We start from the raw sequence: 17,263 nt of genomic DNA on the forward strand, positions 1-17,263 counted from the left end.
GTTCCCAACCTTTTCTATACCCTGCACCCCTAGAAGGCTTCCAATATATTCTCGCACCCCTTACCAAAGTTTGAAATAACAGCAATGAATTATGCATATACACTATAATTCTGAAATTTCTAAACCCAAGTTTTCACATCACCTGGAATATCGTCTCGCACCCCCGGTTGGGAACCCCTGTCCTAGAAGAATGAAGAAGACAAATGTCACCCAATATTCAAGAATGAGGATCAGGAAATTACAGGCCTGTCAGCTGGTTGGCTTTACTGGGCAAGTTCCTTAATTAGATTATTAAATAAATTGGTTATAGCTTGTGAGCGTTTTCCAATTTTATTAGTAATTTCTCCAAAGTGCTGGAAAGAGGTCCTGAATAAAAGGAATGTTCATTTCACTGACAATAAAGAATTTTTGGAAAGTGGTTTTTAAGAAATTAAATTTAATTATTCACCAGGAAAACAGTAAGTCTTGAGTCTTGAAGCATATCTTCAAAAAAAAGCACATGGTATACGACATTATTACAAGAACTGTGCATGGGAGTAGGTGGCTAGAATAGATTTAAATATTAATAATAAATGTTAGCAAAATTAGAATATGTAGATGAATATAAATTTTCATAAATTTTGTAAATCAAAAGAAATAATAGTAAAAACCCTGCTGCTTCCCTCTCAAACCTGGAGAATTATGGAAACAATTTCACGTTTGCTGTAAAATTGCATAACTTGAGTTTAATTGAACCAGTGTTTACCTTTCATTGTTTTCAATAATTAAACAGATTTTAAAAAATCATTTTGTTCCTTGGCAGCAATGGGATCTGTGGTAAAACTATGACTTTAAAAAAATTGAGGGTTTTTTGGGGCTTTGACTGCAATCACAGCCCTTGCATCACTCTTTGTAGCAGTAGGAGAAACTGAAGGGTTAAAATTAGCAAGGATCAACCAGGTGCCTCTGGAAATGGGTAAGGCTGAGGTAAAATCTGCATTAGAAACTAAACAACCTAAGCAATCGGAAAACTACAGAAGGAATTTGCATGGTGCTGAAAATATCCAGCCCCAGGATTTAATCAACACGTGCTTCTGCTGCTCAGTACTTGATATTCTGAAATGCTTTATTAAAGCCAATATACAATAGGTCTACATCAGCGGTTCTCAACCTATGGGTCGCGAACCCATTTGGGGTCGATCGACCCTTTCACGGGGGTCGCCAAGCAAGGCTGTCCGCCATTTTTTCCCCCTTTTCCGGCGGGTGCCTTACCTCCCTTGGGCTGGGCCAGCTGGTGGCCCAGCCGGTGGTCGGCCTGCTCCGTCTCTGCCGCTTGCCAACTATGCCTCGGCTGGCGCAGGGGGCAGTACCACGCATGCGTGGCGCTCTCGGGCAGGGAAAGTCCTTGACTTATGACCAATTGGGTAGTCCTCGACTTACAACCGGTTTAGTCCTCGACTTACGACCAGTTTAGTCCTCGACTTACGACCGGTTGGGGGGGGTCGCGGCATTAAAAAGGTTGAGAACCACTGGTCTACATAATATTGGGTGGCATGGTGGCTCAGTGGCTAAGATGGTGGGCTTGTTAGCTGGGAAGCCGGCAGCCCAGGTTTGAGACCCAAGCTCTATGCAATGGGGTGAGTTCCCGTCCTCACCTCAGCTCCTGCCAACCTAGCAGTTCGAAAGCATGCAAATGCGACTAGATAAATAGGCACCATTATGGTGAGAAGGTAGCAGCGCCCCATGACATCGTGCTGGCCACATCACCACAGAAATGTCTTTGGATAGCGTGGCTCAATGGCCTTGAAACAAAGATGAGCAGCGCCCCTGTACAATGAGGGGAAAATTATTTGATCCCCTGCTGATTTTGTATGTTTGCCCGCTGACAAAGAAATGAGCTGTCTATAATTTTAATGGTAGGTTTATTTTAACAAAGAGAGACAGAATAACAACAAAAATCCAGAAAAATGCATTTCAAAAAAATTATAAATTGATTTGCATTTTAATGAGTGAAACACCTCGTGGAGTTTCAATGATCATGAGAACGGTGAGGAATCAGCCCAGAATTACACGGGAGGATCTTGTCAATGGTCTCAAGGCAGCTGGGACCATAGTCACCAAGAAAACAATTGGTAACACACTACACCGTGAAATCAATTTATAACTTTTTTGAAATGTTTTTTTCTGGATTTTTTTTGCTGTTATTTGTCTCTCATTGTTAAAATAAACCTACCATTAAAATGATAGACTGATCATTTGTCAGTCAACAGGGGATCAAATAATTTTTTCCCCTCACTGTTGTTGGCAATGACTAGCAGAGTATAATCCGCAGGGACTGCTTTACCTTTTTTTACCTACAGAACATCAGTATAATATAAATATAAAAGTAATACTTAGAATTTATGGTCATATTTTCATTATCATAATGCATGATAAACTAGCCCTAGTCCAATATTTAAAATGCAGAAGCAAATTTGTACATTATAACCATCATTGTTTACTTAAGCATTGTTTATTCAAAAGACCGGAACTTGACTGAGATCACACAATCTGTTAAAATCACACTATGGCTCCAGGAAATTCATGAACTTAATAGCCATTAAGTTGATAGCTGCTTCAAATATAACAGAACTAACAAAATAGCTAACTTTTAAAAAAAAAACATTTACTGAGAAGGCAAATAATGGAATTAATCGGCAGTCAGGCAAACAATTTCATTTTTTTTCTCTGTAAACACAACCATTATTTATTAGAAAGGCTGATAAGGAAATTCTTGCTAATTAGCTCTGCAATCTTCACCATTAGGCACAAAGATAATAAATGATCTTCAGAAAAGGGAAGTGCCATGGAGAAGCTGGCTGAACAAGAATGACAGTGTAATTATTATTATTTTTTAATTTTTTATATTGTTTATTTTTTTCCCCTCTTTTTGTTTTTTATATATAATGGAGTTAAAGTATTTTACAACTTGTTTATTGAGTGTAATTATATTTGCTTAAGGTTTATTTGGGTTTAAAACTTTTTTTCTTTTAAGTTCTAGTTAAGCCTGTACTCAGCTCTGGGAAGAATGGGGGAGGGTTTTGGGGTGGGTTGGGAGGGATTGGGGAAGGGGCTTTTATTGTAAAATTTAAAAAAAAATTAATAAAAAAAAAAGAATGACAGTGTAATTCTCTTTTGCTTTACTGCAAGGAAAGCTCAACTGCGGGGGTCTCCAAATGGCAATTTTAAGACTTGTGGACTTCAACTCCCAGAATTCCCCAATCAGCCATGCTCGCTTGGGAGTTCTGGGAGTTGAAGTCCACAAGACTTAAAGTGGCCAAGTTTGGAAAGCCCTGCTCTACTGCATCTAACAGGGCTTATTCCCAGATCTAAACAGATGCAGAGCAGTACAACTTTTCTTTGGCAGAAACCCTGGAGAGACAGTTGCTGTCTTGTGGCTGATCCGTTTGCCTCCACTCTGTTCCCCACATGTAAGGCCTACAATAAGCCCTGCCTTAATGGAGGCTTCTTTTCAGTGGTCACTCAGTCCAGGACATCCTTCACCCCCCTCATTCTTTTCCCTGCCCAGGCAGTTCTCCACTTCTCCCCCCACGGCCTGGAAACAGAGCAGGCCTATGGAGCCCTTACCGAGTCTCCTCACCAGGACATTTTTCTCCACCAAGATTTCTCGTGACTAACCTTGGGATTGCTGAAGTCCATTACAACCAGCAATTCATCACTAAACTTCACAAATATACATTGTTCCAAGTTACATAAAAATGCTAATATCTACATGAAATTAACAGAACATGCTTTTATATTTGATGTTCAAGTTAATAACCTTAGACCAGTGGTTCTCAACCTTTTTAATGCCACGACCCCCAACCGGTCGTAAGTTGAGGACTACTCAACTGGTGCAGCACCGTTTGCAGAATGGGACTTTTGGCGGGCTCAGCAGGGCAGACAGCCTGGACAATTCCTATTGGCTTTTGAAAGTCAATAGAATTAGACTCTATTCAAGAGAGTCTTTCAAAAGCCAATAGAATAAAAGGGAGTAGCACAGCTAAGGAAAAGGGGGGAAAAAATGGCGGGCTGCGTTGTTTGGCGACCCCCGTGAAATGGTCGTTCGACCCCAAATGGGGTCCCGACCCACAGGTTGAGAACCACTGCCTTAGACTGTTACTTGCTGTAAAAACTGATCCCAGTCCCACTTCAAAATCAAAGGATGCATAACTCGCAGAAGGAAAAATAAGTTCCCTCTGGATACAGCTAAGTGGGAAGGAAAGAGCTCAAAAACTAAAGTCAAATGTGACTATTCAGCCAGAAGAAAACCCTAATGAAAGAAAGGTCTCCTGTGCTACATGCACCCAAACAGCTAAAAAAAGGATGGATAACATATAAAGTCTGATTCTAGCATCAACTGACTGCCAAATCCTGCCACTCAAAGATTCTTCTAGAAGCAAATTCAAAACTAAAAAAAATCAGGTTCATTTCCATTTCCCCCTGCCCTGCGAAGCTTTAAGCAAGTTACAGTTAGCCAGCTCAGAACTTGCATAGGGGCATCTCATCTTGAAAGAGGAAGATCATGAAAAATAGACATGACAAGAAAGTGAAGTGTGATCAAATAATCCAACCAGAAATAGAAGCTTAACACAGTTTTCTTCATGGATTCTTTGAAGGAACGGGATAAAAGCATATCTTGAAAACAATGCATTTGCCCAGGATTAAAATCTGTTATTACGTTATCAGGTATGAATCTTGAAAAACAATGCCTGACAAGCCAAATCAAGCCTTGGTCAAATTACAAATAGAACTGTCAGATCACACACAAAATGGGGAAGGAAAACTACAGTCAAGTAGCTGACACTATGCCACATCTGACAACTTGGCATCTGAAGTGTTTTAAAACTTTAAATAAAACATTCCTTTGACCAGCTCTTCATCTTGGTACCCAAATGCACAGGGATTGAAACTGCCAGAACATCTTTCAGCCCAGCTAACTTGAATATTCAGATACTACAATATTTAAAGTTGTAAGAAATAGCTACTGTAAGTGATGAAGATGAAAAGGTTTTATTTCTTTTTCTTTGCATTTTCTCCTAATGGAGCAAAATTGCCCATAAAGCTTTCTGTAATGATTGCGTTTATATCCAAACTTCCGTGTAAGGTGTTCAAACTTGTGCACGTGGCCCCTTTTAATCTCATTAACTGTATTAAACTAGAAAGCTTACACTAAGAGTGTGATTAGCACAAGGTCACTTAATAAATGTTCTTGCTGAGGGGAATTTAGCACTCCTGTGCAAACCCAACAGCCAACCACCACCATTTTTTATTTAAATATGCAGAGCAAGGGGGCAATTTTATCTGGGAAAACAGCATGGAAGAAAGAAATATCTTGCCAATCTTAGTACTTCTCGTCAGTGACTTCTGTTTTTGAGTTAGGCTGGTCTACACTTTTGACAAAAAAGAGAAAAATGGTTTGAACGTGCTGAGCTTTCCAATTCCAAATCAACACATACCACTTGTATAGATAGAGAACCCCTTTTTACTACACCTCCACTCTTACTAAATTAATTTACTTCCATCCCCAGGGTGGTACAATCCATTTTTAAATCACAGATAGAGATAAAAGCAAAACAAGGGTCCCAGTAATCTAAGATTTGCTTTCACTCTCTAAGCTTGTTTCAGTCAAAAACAAATTGTTCTATAGGAGTTTGGCAGGTTAGCACACTGCACAAAAATCAGAGCTGAGATGTCTGCGTCTGTTCAGAATTAAGTCCGCTGAAGTTAACTGAGCCTGTGTGCAGATAGCTGGAAACAAAGCTGCAGCTTTTAAGTCACAACAATGAGCTGCTGTCAGCGGAAAATTTCTCACCCGTGGCAATTTCCCAAGCCAGCCTGGGGAATTCTGGGAGTTGAAGTGCACACATCTTCAAGTTGCCACGCATGAGAAACACTGATCCAGGCCATTAAAGTCTAGATCAGAGGTCCCCAACCTTTTGGGCACCAGGGACCAGTTACCTGGAGAGAGGATTTTCTGCGGACTGGAGAGTGTGTGGTTTTGTGTGCTGCCTGCATCCCGCAGATGGGGCTTTGCTTGTTTGTGCGGCCCAGTTGCTAGCATGCTGGGGCCCGGTACCGGTCCACGGACCGGGGTTGGGGACCCCTGGTCTAGATAAACATGAGAGCTCCCGATTCCACTGCTACCAACTGTGAGGGATGCCAGCAGCCCACAGCCTTTAGTCTCCCCTCTCATATACCTGGTTACACAAATGGTGCCCTCTTCTTACCTTCCTACAAACAGTTTCTACATTCTGGAGAATCTTGGTCATATCCGCCATGCCTTTACCAATATCTGAATCAGCTTCTTTCCGTTATTAATCTCTGTATCCCTGCACAACTTTCTCTCTGCCAAGAAACTACAAAATATTTCAGAAATCCTGGTTTATTATCCTTCCTCACTAGCTAAAAGCTGCAATAATACATTTGAGATTTTTTTTCACAAAAAGATGTTACATACAATTATATACTTATAAGCTCCTATATTGTCATTTTGCAGCCCAACTCTTTTAAAGTTAATGATTAATTTTTAGTTAACATTCTTAGGATACCCAATTAACAAAATGATCTTTAAAAAGAAAAAAAAGCCAAAAGAGACACAGGGAAAAGGGGGATGTCCCCATACTCCTGTATAAAAATAATCAAATGCAACTAACAATAAAATATTGTATTCAATTTATATGACTGCCCATCTCACTTCAGGATAATGTGTGCAGCTAAAAGTATCGGTAAAACAAAAAGCAGGTATACAAATATAACAAAGAGAAAAGAAAAAAAGGATGGCAACCAATGGAAAAAAACTAGCCATAATATAGTTTAGTAATAACAGTTAGACTTCAAAGTTCAAAGTTGTGATGAGTGGTATTTTATGACCACTCTTCAAAGTTCCAGCGAATCACAGAGCCCTCTTGGTCATGTGGTCATGATTTGGGTGCTTGGTAACCAGGTCTCATAACGGTTGCAGCATCCCAGTCACGATTGCGACCTTCCTGCCGGCTTCCCACATGCAAAATCAGTGGGGTGGCTAACAGGGAAGGTCACAAGCCAATCTGACCAATCCCCCAGGCTCCCTGTTCTCAGACTGCGCTGGGGGCGTCTTCCCCCAGCCTTGCTGTGCTCTGGTGCCCGGCCTGCTCCAAGCCTCCCCCGCACCCCCCCCATTCCTTACCTGAGACTTCTGCCGCTTCCTGCTTAATGACCGACCCTTGCGCCTTAGGATTATGACGGCAGCTGGGACTGTCGGGATTGTTGTCGCCAAGCAATGCGGCACGTCCCACCCTGCTTTACGGCCATCCTGCTTTGCAACAGCAGTCCAACTGCTGTCATAACCCAAGGACTACCTGCACTCCCAAGCTTAGGCCTCAGGGAATAGACAGGTGTTAAGGCTTTCCGAAAGACCAGGCAGGTTAGGGCCACTCTAATCTTCCGTGGTCTGGGGTGCCAAAGGGCAAAGGCAGCAACACAAAAAGGCATGCTACCCTGATCCTCCTAGATCAGGGCTTTTCAACCAGTGGTACGGGTACCACCTGTGGTACATTGGCACCTGGCAGGTGGTACACGACCATCCTAGAAAAGGGGTAGCGGGGGAGGGGAATGAACTGAACTGGTGGCAGCCTGAGCGAGAGATGGCTGGAGCTGCAGGGCTGTCAGGGCTCAGCGGAAGCGCCAGGATCAGCGCCAGGCTCCAGCTGGAGCTCAGTGCTAATCCTGGTGCTTCTGCTGAGCCCAGAAGAAGCGCCGATCAGCTGGAATGTTGCAGTATCTCCAGGGTCTTGTGATTTACATTCAGATGCTTGGCAACTGATTCATATTAATGATCGTCACAGTGTCCCAGGGTCATGTGAAGTGACGAAAACCTGCTGCAACCACCCAGCAGACAGGGGGAATAAAAACCAAACACCCCCCACCCCACCCCAATCTGCTGCCAATCCTCAACAGAAATGCTCACAACAATGAAAACCTCGGACAGGAGGAAGAGCGCCGCCAGGTGGGCAGGCAGGTGTCTTGCTCGGCTGTGGCTTGGGGGGCACTTTTTTCAATGTCATCATAAGTTCGAAGAGTCACTAAGCGAACTGTTGTAAGTCGAGGACTATCTGTATTTTATCACTTTTTTCCTTTTTTTTTTTGGTCATCAAGTTTTTGACACCTTGCTAGGTGACTGGTGGTACTCGGATGCTTCCTCTTCTGCTGGACTTGATTTGGCAGGTAAAGATAACTGGAGAGAGATGGGCCTATGAAGGGCTTTCTAGATGGCAACTAGCATTTTGAATTGCACCTGCACGCCTACTGGGCGCCAGTGCTGCTTACAAAGCAGGGGTGCAATCTGAGGTCCCAAGGCACACCATAATTGCTTGTGCTGTCACATTCTGGGCCAACTGCAACACCCAGAAGTCTTCACAGATGGCCCACAGTAATCCATGTAGCTGTAACACACAGTGGCTGTATCAGACTCCGAACCCCCAAATCACAAGCCCTAGAATACTATCGAACTCCTCGGGATTATCAAAATGAACCTCATCTCAGAAAATGCTGTAAGACTGGGCTTTGGTCAACTCCATAAGACGTACGTCAAAGCCAGCGTCCACCCTGGAGCAAATCCAAGCAGCTTTCTCTAGTGCATTCACAATGGCTCTACAAATGAATCTCTGGCTCCCCTTCCCAAGGACAAACCAGGGCTGCTGGATACCTATCTGCAGATGCAATGAAGATGGAAAAGCGGCAACACATACCACTGTGAGGCAGGCCTTAACAGGGGCTCGACCTTGGGCTCAGCTGGGTCCACTCCTTCTAAGCATCTCAACCCGTTTCATCTCTCTCAGCCCCTCTGTTGACCAAGAGGGGCTCTTGGATTCACACGAAGAGATCTGACTCAAGGTCTCATTCTAAGGAGCAGCCAAACCTTCAGGAACACCCTCAAATCCTCTGAAATCTTATTGGGTCTGTTGAGGGCCTGGGATGGAACAATCAAATAAACCCCACCTCCCTGTGAGAGGGAGCAGCACTGGAAAACCAGAAAGTGATCCGACCCTAATAGGGAGGGATAACAGTCTCCCCAACTCCAGATCAGGTTGCCATTGTCCAAGCTGAAGTCACCCAGACCATCAGCCTGGGGAACTCTGCTGCCCAGCTTCGACTAGTCCTGGAGTTGAGGAGCTCAGGCAGGGCAGATGCTAGGCAGAAAGAAAGCAACTATAGCAGCAACAATCCCAACTGAATTTTTTAGCCCAATTTCACATCCAGCTATTATATTAATATGGCAGCATCTCTGAACACATCTCCAACATACTAACAAAAACTACCAGTAGGACTCCAACTATACTATTGGTGCCATGTTGGGGGGAAAACCTCAATCTATAGTTAATAAATAAAACAAGTTCGATAGTAATATTCCTAAGTTCAAAAATCTCAATAGGGACAATTATAAATCAAAAGTTCTGTGGAATAAATTATTTTTTTTCAGCTTCTTATGTAGCATCATAAATGACTTAGATGAGGGAATAGATGGGGAAGTATATCAAATTTGCTAAACTGGTACGAATAGCCAACATACCAGAAGACAAGCTCAGGATCCAAAAAGTTCTTGACAGACTTGAACAATGGGCCGTATCCAACAAAATGAATTTTAATGTGGAGAAAAGCAAAGTTTTACATTTAGGCAGGAAAAATCAAAGGTACAAGTACAGATTAGGTGAGACCTGGCTTAAAAACGGTAACTGTGAGAGGGACCTTGCAATCCTAGTGGACAATCACTTGACTATGAGCCAGCAGTGTGCAGCAGTAGCCAAAAAAGCTACCGTATTTTCCGGTGTATAAGACGACTTTCTAAACCATGCAAATCTTCTCCAAAGTCGGGGGTTGTCTTATACGCCGAGTCGTCTTATACGCTGGAAAATACAATTGTTTATACAATCCTGGGTTGTATAAACAGAGGCATAGAATCAAGATCACATGAAGTATTAGAATCAAGATTACATGAAGTATTAGTACCACTTTACAAAACCCTAGTAAGACCACATCTGGAATACTGCAGCCAATTTTGGTCACCATACTACAAAAAAGATGTTGAGAGTTTGGAAAAAATTCAGAGAAGAGCAACTAAGATAATCAAAGGCCTAGAAACTAAAACATATGAAGAACGGCTGCAGGACTTGGGCTTGGCTAGTCTAAAGAAAAGAATAGGGGTGACATAATAGCAATATTCCAGGATTTGAGGGGCTGCCAAAAAGAAGAGGGAATCAAATTATTCTCCCAAGCACCAGAGGGCAGGACAAGAAACAATGGTTGGAAACTGATCAAAGAGAAAGCAACCTGGAACTAAGGAGAAACTTCCTAATAGTGAGGACAATTAACCAGTGGAACAGCTTGCCTCCAGAAATCATGGGCACTCTATCACTGGAGGTATTTAAGAAGAGACTAGACTGTCACTTGTTTGAAATGGTATAGGTTTTCCTGCTTGAGCAGGTGGATGGACTAGAAGACTTCCAAGGTCCCTTCCAACTCTACTCTCTTCTCTTCTTTAAAGTGTTAGCTAAGCCTTGGAGGGAAACTATTCCAAAGTGAAGCGGCTGCTATAGAGAAATACCACCTCCATCTCCTCAGCAGCTCAAATAGGAGAGCTTGAATGTCTCCACTCAAAGAGTTTACAGAACAGGCTTGTTCTGTCTGCAGTAAATTAAACTGAAGATTCCTGGAGTCGTGAGGACCTTATAGGTTAAAAACAGCACTTTATTTATCAATCAAATAAATGTATATATATAAACAATTAAAAACAATTCTTAAATATCAAAACAATAAAATATAAATAAGATCAAGGGAGAATGCACCAAAATCTCACATACAATGCAACCCTCTTATGGGCTCATTATCAAGGGATCCCTAAGGCTCTTGAAAAAAATATATTTAAAGGGATTTCCAGAAGGACAAAAAACAACACCATTGTAATGGAATGTGTGTCTGATCTTGGAGAAAGAGGGAAAGTTGCTGCCTAGGAAACAATTGGAGGAGAGGCAGGAGCCCTCAGTTGCTTAATGGTTGGAGAAAAAACTAAGGAAGGATCCACCCTAAAGGATCATGTGATTAAAAATGGAGGTGAAACGTTCAGGCTTGCAAGATTGTGTTAGTGTAGCCCATGGGTGTCAAACTCAATCACGTCATTTGACATATTGTGACTTTTTGCCTTTGTGGAGCTGGGGTGGGTGTGGCCTGCATGTGATGCATCCAGCCCATGGGCCGCCAGTTTGACACCCCTGTTGCAGCCTTTCAATAAAGTAGAATTACTTCATCTAGCCATGTTTCTGTCTGGGAGGACTGACACCAAGTATTGGACCAATCTGTAAGCAAACTGGCAACCAATGTAGATTGCAGAGCAGAGGTGTGTGACATGTATTTGTTCTTAGGGGACACATAACTGCCCAAATGCCATATTTGCACATGTTGAAGATTCCATTCAGTCAGATTCACTACTAGGCTTCCTCCACTAGCACACCAGCCATTTTTTCTGTTGATTTCCCTTCTGTTGATCTGTTGAGATAAATTGTTGGTGACTTTGGTCTCAGGTACTCTTGGTCAACGTCAGATCGTTTCAATAAAACTGCATTTATACACAGTTTGGTCATGGACGAGTAAAGTAGGCTTGGGATGTAGTTTACTAAAGAACTTCCAGGACTTGCAGACAGAGAACCTTGTTCAGGAGCAATCACATGGTCTCTGGTTGCCTCTGAATTCCAAAGTTTGACCAAGAACCCGATGGCGCTGTCTACCAGATTGCTGGGAAAATCCACACAGCCCCATCAGAATCCATCCACTTCCACAAAGTGCCTGGGATGGATCACCATAATCAGTCACCTGTCTGGAAGCAAAAAGCCTCACTGGAACTAGGAAGTGACCTGTCTAAAGCAAAAGATTAATAGCAACGCCCTTTGTCTTGTGATCACAAGCCAGTTACTACAAGGTAAAACAAGTCAAGCCAGAGATTATCTGGGAAAAAGCAAATGAAGGCCAAGAACTCCCCGTCCTCCACAGATCTTGAAATTTGTAGTTGGAAGGAGGGTAAATACCCGCCCAACAATGGAAATCACAAGGTCAGGATGGGATGTTCTAGGTAGCAAAGTGGGCAGTTCACCATTAGAGTCCCCAACATGTTCTCATATCTGTAGAGTCCTGGGTCAAAGCCAAGTTATTCCTGAGAATCATCCCACCCACCCCCTTCTCTCACACACGGACCTTAAGAGTTGTAGCTGCTAAAAGATCCAAAGCACAGAAGAGCATTTCAGAGGCATCCTGTCTGCACCACATAATAAATCTTTGGTTCTACATACCAGGCCCACTTCACTTATCCATGACCAAATGGTGTGTATTAGGTACACTGTCAGGTGCTGACCAAGAGCACCACAAGACCAAAGTCACTAGCAGTCTAACCTGCTAGATACAAAAATGAGGCTGAAGTGCAGGAGGGGATCAGCAACACATCCCTCGTGACATTCCTGTAAACGGGGAAGCCCAGTGCTCCCTTTTCCCTCCATTTACAGTCCAGATTCGCTTGTTCTTCTCTCATGAATACATCTGTGGTAACAACAAAGACATTACCGGTTTCCAGGACCTCTTGTAGGATCCATGGAAGCTGTGAAACAGGTTTTACAAAGTTGTCCTGCAGTCTGCCCTCATTCATTTTGTTCGAAATTTTTATGAACCCTGCATTTTCCACATCCTGTTAGCAACAAAGTCATTTATGACAGTATGGAGAGATACTTTTGGCTACAACATTGTCAACTTATTTCAAGCAGCTTAATTCAAGAAGAAACAATGGGATCTCTTGATGATCTTGTCAGCACAATCACTAAGTAGAGATATGCTCCACTCAAAACTAGATTATTCAGGTCATTCTAAGGTAAGGGTGTCAAACTGCCGGCCCACGGGATGCGTCATGGCGAAACCGCGCCCACCCCATTGCCGGCAACGGGGGAAAAGTCACGATACGTTGGGGGACATTGCGAGTTTGACACCCCTGTTCTAAGGTATTCCAAGCTCAACAAATTTGGCACATTGAGAGTTAGTTTATTTGAAGATTTTTCTCCTAATGCATGGGAGGGCTAGGGAGAATGGTTAGTGCTTCTCCGTTTTAGTAATTAAACTGACACTAATAAAAACCCCTCCTTAATTTCTCATTTAACTGCCGAGGTGGCGCAGCAGTTAGAGTGCAGTACTGCAGGCCACTTTAGCTGACTGTGTTCAGCAGGTCAGCGGTTCAAATCTCACCGGCTCAAGGTTGACTCAGCCTTCCATCCTTCCGAGGTAGGTAAAATGAGGACCCAGATTGTTGGGGGCAATGTAAATATATATATATATATATACGTTGCTTACTGGTGTACACTGCTTAGAGAGTGCTTGCACTTAAAGCGGTATATAAGTCTCATAAATAAATAAATAAATAAATAAATAGATTTTTGTAAGTTTTCTTTTAATCCTGAATATGCTTACTTACAAATTCATAAGAATATACGAAGATATTTAAGTGCATACTATTCTCCTGGTCAAGATGCATTAATACAAATGAACACAAAGTGATACCACTACTAAATGCTTTTAATAAATTAAACCCCCGACAGAAGCTTTTTATGACTGCAGGCAAAGGTTCCCTAACCCTACCTGCAATAATAAAATGTTACTTTGTTAAGTTACATACATTTCAATCTGATTCCTACATTCATTCAAGATTTCTACCTCTTTTGCTCAAATGGAATAATGTATCGGTAGCATTCGTATGTTTTCAACATGTGTTCAATTTAAATTTCATTTTATATTCAAACTCTCAAGGTAGGTTCTCAGTTTAAACAATATAACTTGTAAAACAGAAAAACAACTGATAGGAGGTAGTAAAATTACCCTTTCCACTAATTTGAAAGTGACCGAGAGAGTGAAGTCTGGAGCAGAATGTCCCTGCCTCAAATTCTTACTCCTTCACTTCTCAACAGGACTATATGTATTAGGCCTTTTATCTGTATTAAGGTAATATAACTACAGGTAGTCTTTGACTTACGATCACAATTGACCTGAAAATTTTTCTTATTGAGACAGTTGTTAAGTGAATTTTCCCCATTTTACGACCTTTCTTGCCACAGCTGTTAGGTGAATCACTGCAATTGTTAAGTTGGTAACATGGTTCTTAAGTGAATCTGCTTTCCCCACTGACTTTGCTTGTCAGATGATGATCACATGACCCTGGGACATGGCAACCATCATAAATATGACAGTTGATCATGTGAGCATGGAGATGCTGCAATGGTCATAAGTGTGAAAAATGGTCATAAGTCACTTTTTTCAGCGCTACTGTAATTTCAAAGTCACTAAATGAACTGTTATAAGTCGAGGACTATGTGTACTTTACTATTTGAAAACTTTCTAAATTGCTATATCAATAGCTTTTTACAAATTAGACTGCTATTGTTAAAATACTTTTGATTAACTATAACACCAATTGTAAATAATTATTTCTATAGGAACTCATAGCACTGAAATTATTTCATATAGTAGTGTTATATTTTGTAAGCTATTTAGACCCAGGTTATTTATCACTTCTCCCCAACGTCATATGCTTATCTTCATGCTTTAATAAGATGGGCACATTTTGGGTCCCTTCCTTAAAACCTACTAGGACCTGGAAGGCATGCCGTTTCTGTAGAGGCACCTGTCCTTTGGAATGATTGTTCTCACCCCCACCCTTCCTGCTCAGTTGCTTTTATCTTGGTTTCTTTCCTCTTGTAAACAGCCCAGAGTCCCATTGTTTAAGTTAGGCAGCCATATAAATTCTTTAAATATTATCTTCAGTTTGGCTGAGAAAGAAAGTCTTATCTAAAAGCAATTAGTGCACTGAAAGCAGGATTTGATTTAGTAAGTCCTGATTATTTTCAACATGATTTACATGCAATTTTCTCAGCAGCATTACAGAGATTGCCATTATTTTGCTTATTAGTCAAATTTAAAACGGTGCCCAACTCTCTAAACTTTCCTCCTTCTTTAGGTTTCTAATCTAGTTTAAAGGTTTGGTTTCCTGATTATCTCCCATGCAAGTACTAATCAGGTCTGATTCTTTCAAACTAGGCCAGGTGCTATCTGTGTTATAGGCACATTGTCTATTTAAGAGTGTGTGTGTGTGTGTGTGTGTACACCTTCAATACAGACTGAACACTTGGCAGCTGTCTGAAGAAGTCCTTGTAGTTTTCTTTGCAACATTTTTGGAAGCGGTTTGCCTGGTTGCCTCCTTTCTAACCCAGAGACAGGAGGGACTACTCCAAGGTCATCCAGCTGACTGTGCCTAATTCAGAATTAAAACTGAGTCTCCCGGTTTCTACATGGGGCCTTTACCGCTACATCAATCTGGCTCTCTCCATTTAAAACAGGTCAACTCAAGGCATTTCCCACTTCCTCTAATTTAGATTTCTGTATTTAGCAATCTATCTACTCAAGCAGACTGAAATACTGGACGGAGGAAATACACAATATTCTGCAGTGCTACAGGAAACTGAAGATGGAAATAAGACTACGCAGCTCAAGAGTTTTCTGAAATAAAAATGAAATATTTGACAGTAACAAACTAGACCACAGGTTTTGGTGGGTTTAAAGTCCTGTTTGGCAGATGACTCTAATAAAATGATTGCAACTAATTATAGAATGCATTTGTTAATTGCCCCACAGTCAATACACGAACCCTAATTATCTCTAAATTGACGGTTGCAATGATGAGTTCTGCACATGCTTTGAAATACCACTAGCCCATAACGCTGCCCCAGATGCCCCTATTCGGTCAACTTTATATAATGCCTTATTAGGCTCTTTCATTTAAGAGACTCCAGTGCATTTAAAGTCTTAAAAGACCTTGGACACAATTTAGCAGAGCACCTTTATGACTTTTTTTCCTGAGTGAACAAATACTGAAAAAGGGCAGAATAATCACCTGCTAGATCAGGGGTAGTCAACCTTGGCTCTTTTATGACTCGTGGACTTCAACTCCCAGAATTCCTGAGCCAGCACAGCTGGCTCAGGAATTCTGGGAATTGAAGTCCACGAGTCATAAAAGAGCCAAGGTTGACTACCCCTGTGCTAGATACACAATTGGAAGGCAGATAAACTAAGTACAACCCCGGTGGACAGGATAATTTCTACTGGATGTTCCCCCACTGCTCTCCTTTCCAACCTCTCTGCACGACACACCAACCCTCCAACTACCCAGCCACCGTTCAGCCTGGCTTGCTCAAAGCCCGGCGAGGGTTCCCCACTTTGCTCCCCAAGGGCAACGCCGCCCAACTGGGTGAAGCAGGCAGGGCCAAACCAGGCAGGGAGGCCGCCCGCGAACCGGCCTCCCTGCCAAAAGGAGCCTCCCTGCAGGGATCGCCGAGACCAGCCCGAGGGGTCGAAATTTCTTCCGTTTCCCACGGCAACGCCTCGAACCCCGGAGAAGGCACGAAGCCTCCTGCCGGGCCTGGGGTTGGAGCCGGGGCCCGTGCTCCCAGCCCAGCCCAGCCGGGCCCCCGGCCTGTCCCGGGGCGGAGGGGAGACAGGAGCGGGCTCGGCCCCCGCGCCCTCACCTGCCCACCGTCTGGTTGGCCAGCTGCTTCATGCGGTTGAACTGCTTCTTCATGGTGGCGGTGCCGTCGCTGCCCCGCTCTTACCGCGCCGCCCGCGCGCGACTCCCGGCCCGCCTCGCCAGCGCAGCCCGCAGCGGCAGACCCGGCTTGCACCTGATGGCCCCACCGGAAGACGCCGCGACTTCCGGATGCCGGCGCGTCACCGCCCGCCCTGCCTGTCTGCCTGCTGCGGAGCACAGGGCGGCGCCCGGAAATGCCGTCAGGAACATAGAGAGCGAAAGGGCAGAAAGGCCGCGTCCGGTGCTTTTGGAGTCTAGAGCTAGGAAAGGGAAGAGTGTGGCCGGCAGTACGTTCCTCCCTCGTCCCGGGAGCGCTTTTTCTCGTTGGCGCGGGAGTTGCGCTGCCGTGCCTGGGACGGAGAGACCGTGTGTTGGTCGGATCGAGGTTGGGGGACGGATCTTGGCTGCCCAAGCGGCACCTGCTCCCCAGGCCGTTTCTGACCGAGCGTCGCTCGCCCTTGCGGCATGACGGAGGGGGAGGCAGCATCCTATTAGCCAGTTAACCAGTCTTTCCAAAAATTGGGATGCGAGGGGAGACAAGCTGGTTTTGCAAAGGCAGGTTGCATGGGACCTTTTCAGGTAACCATTGTAAAGTGTTTATTTAGC

At 43.3% G+C, this 17,263-nt stretch overlaps 1 protein-coding gene across 5 annotated transcripts in view; it reads right to left on the reverse strand.

Annotated features, from left to right (window-relative positions):
• The window catches only part of ARHGAP17 (Rho GTPase activating protein 17), a 77,264-nt gene extending 60,415 nt beyond the window's left edge, over positions 1–16,849 (reverse strand). The window contains exon 1 of one of the 5 annotated variants that reach the window (XM_039349675.1): positions 16,607–16,843. Coding sequence is in view for 4 of the 5 variants with exons in the window: in XM_039349673.1 (XP_039205607.1) it covers positions 16,599–16,651 (53 nt within the window). In the remaining variant the exon portion in view is untranslated. Of the gene's footprint in view, positions 1–16,598 lie in introns of all 5 variants that reach the window. The other 4 variants (XM_039349673.1, XM_039349676.1, XM_039349674.1 and 1 more) reach the window with 4 other exon arrangements.
• Positions 16,850–17,263: the final 414 nt, after the last annotated feature.

Source organism: Crotalus tigris, unplaced genomic scaffold (genome assembly GCF_016545835.1).
Source record: "Crotalus tigris isolate CLP2741 ecotype Arizona unplaced genomic scaffold, ASM1654583v1 scf7180000018301.7375997, whole genome shotgun sequence".
In the NCBI taxonomy this organism is placed as follows: Eukaryota; Metazoa; Chordata; class Lepidosauria; order Squamata; family Viperidae; genus Crotalus; species Crotalus tigris.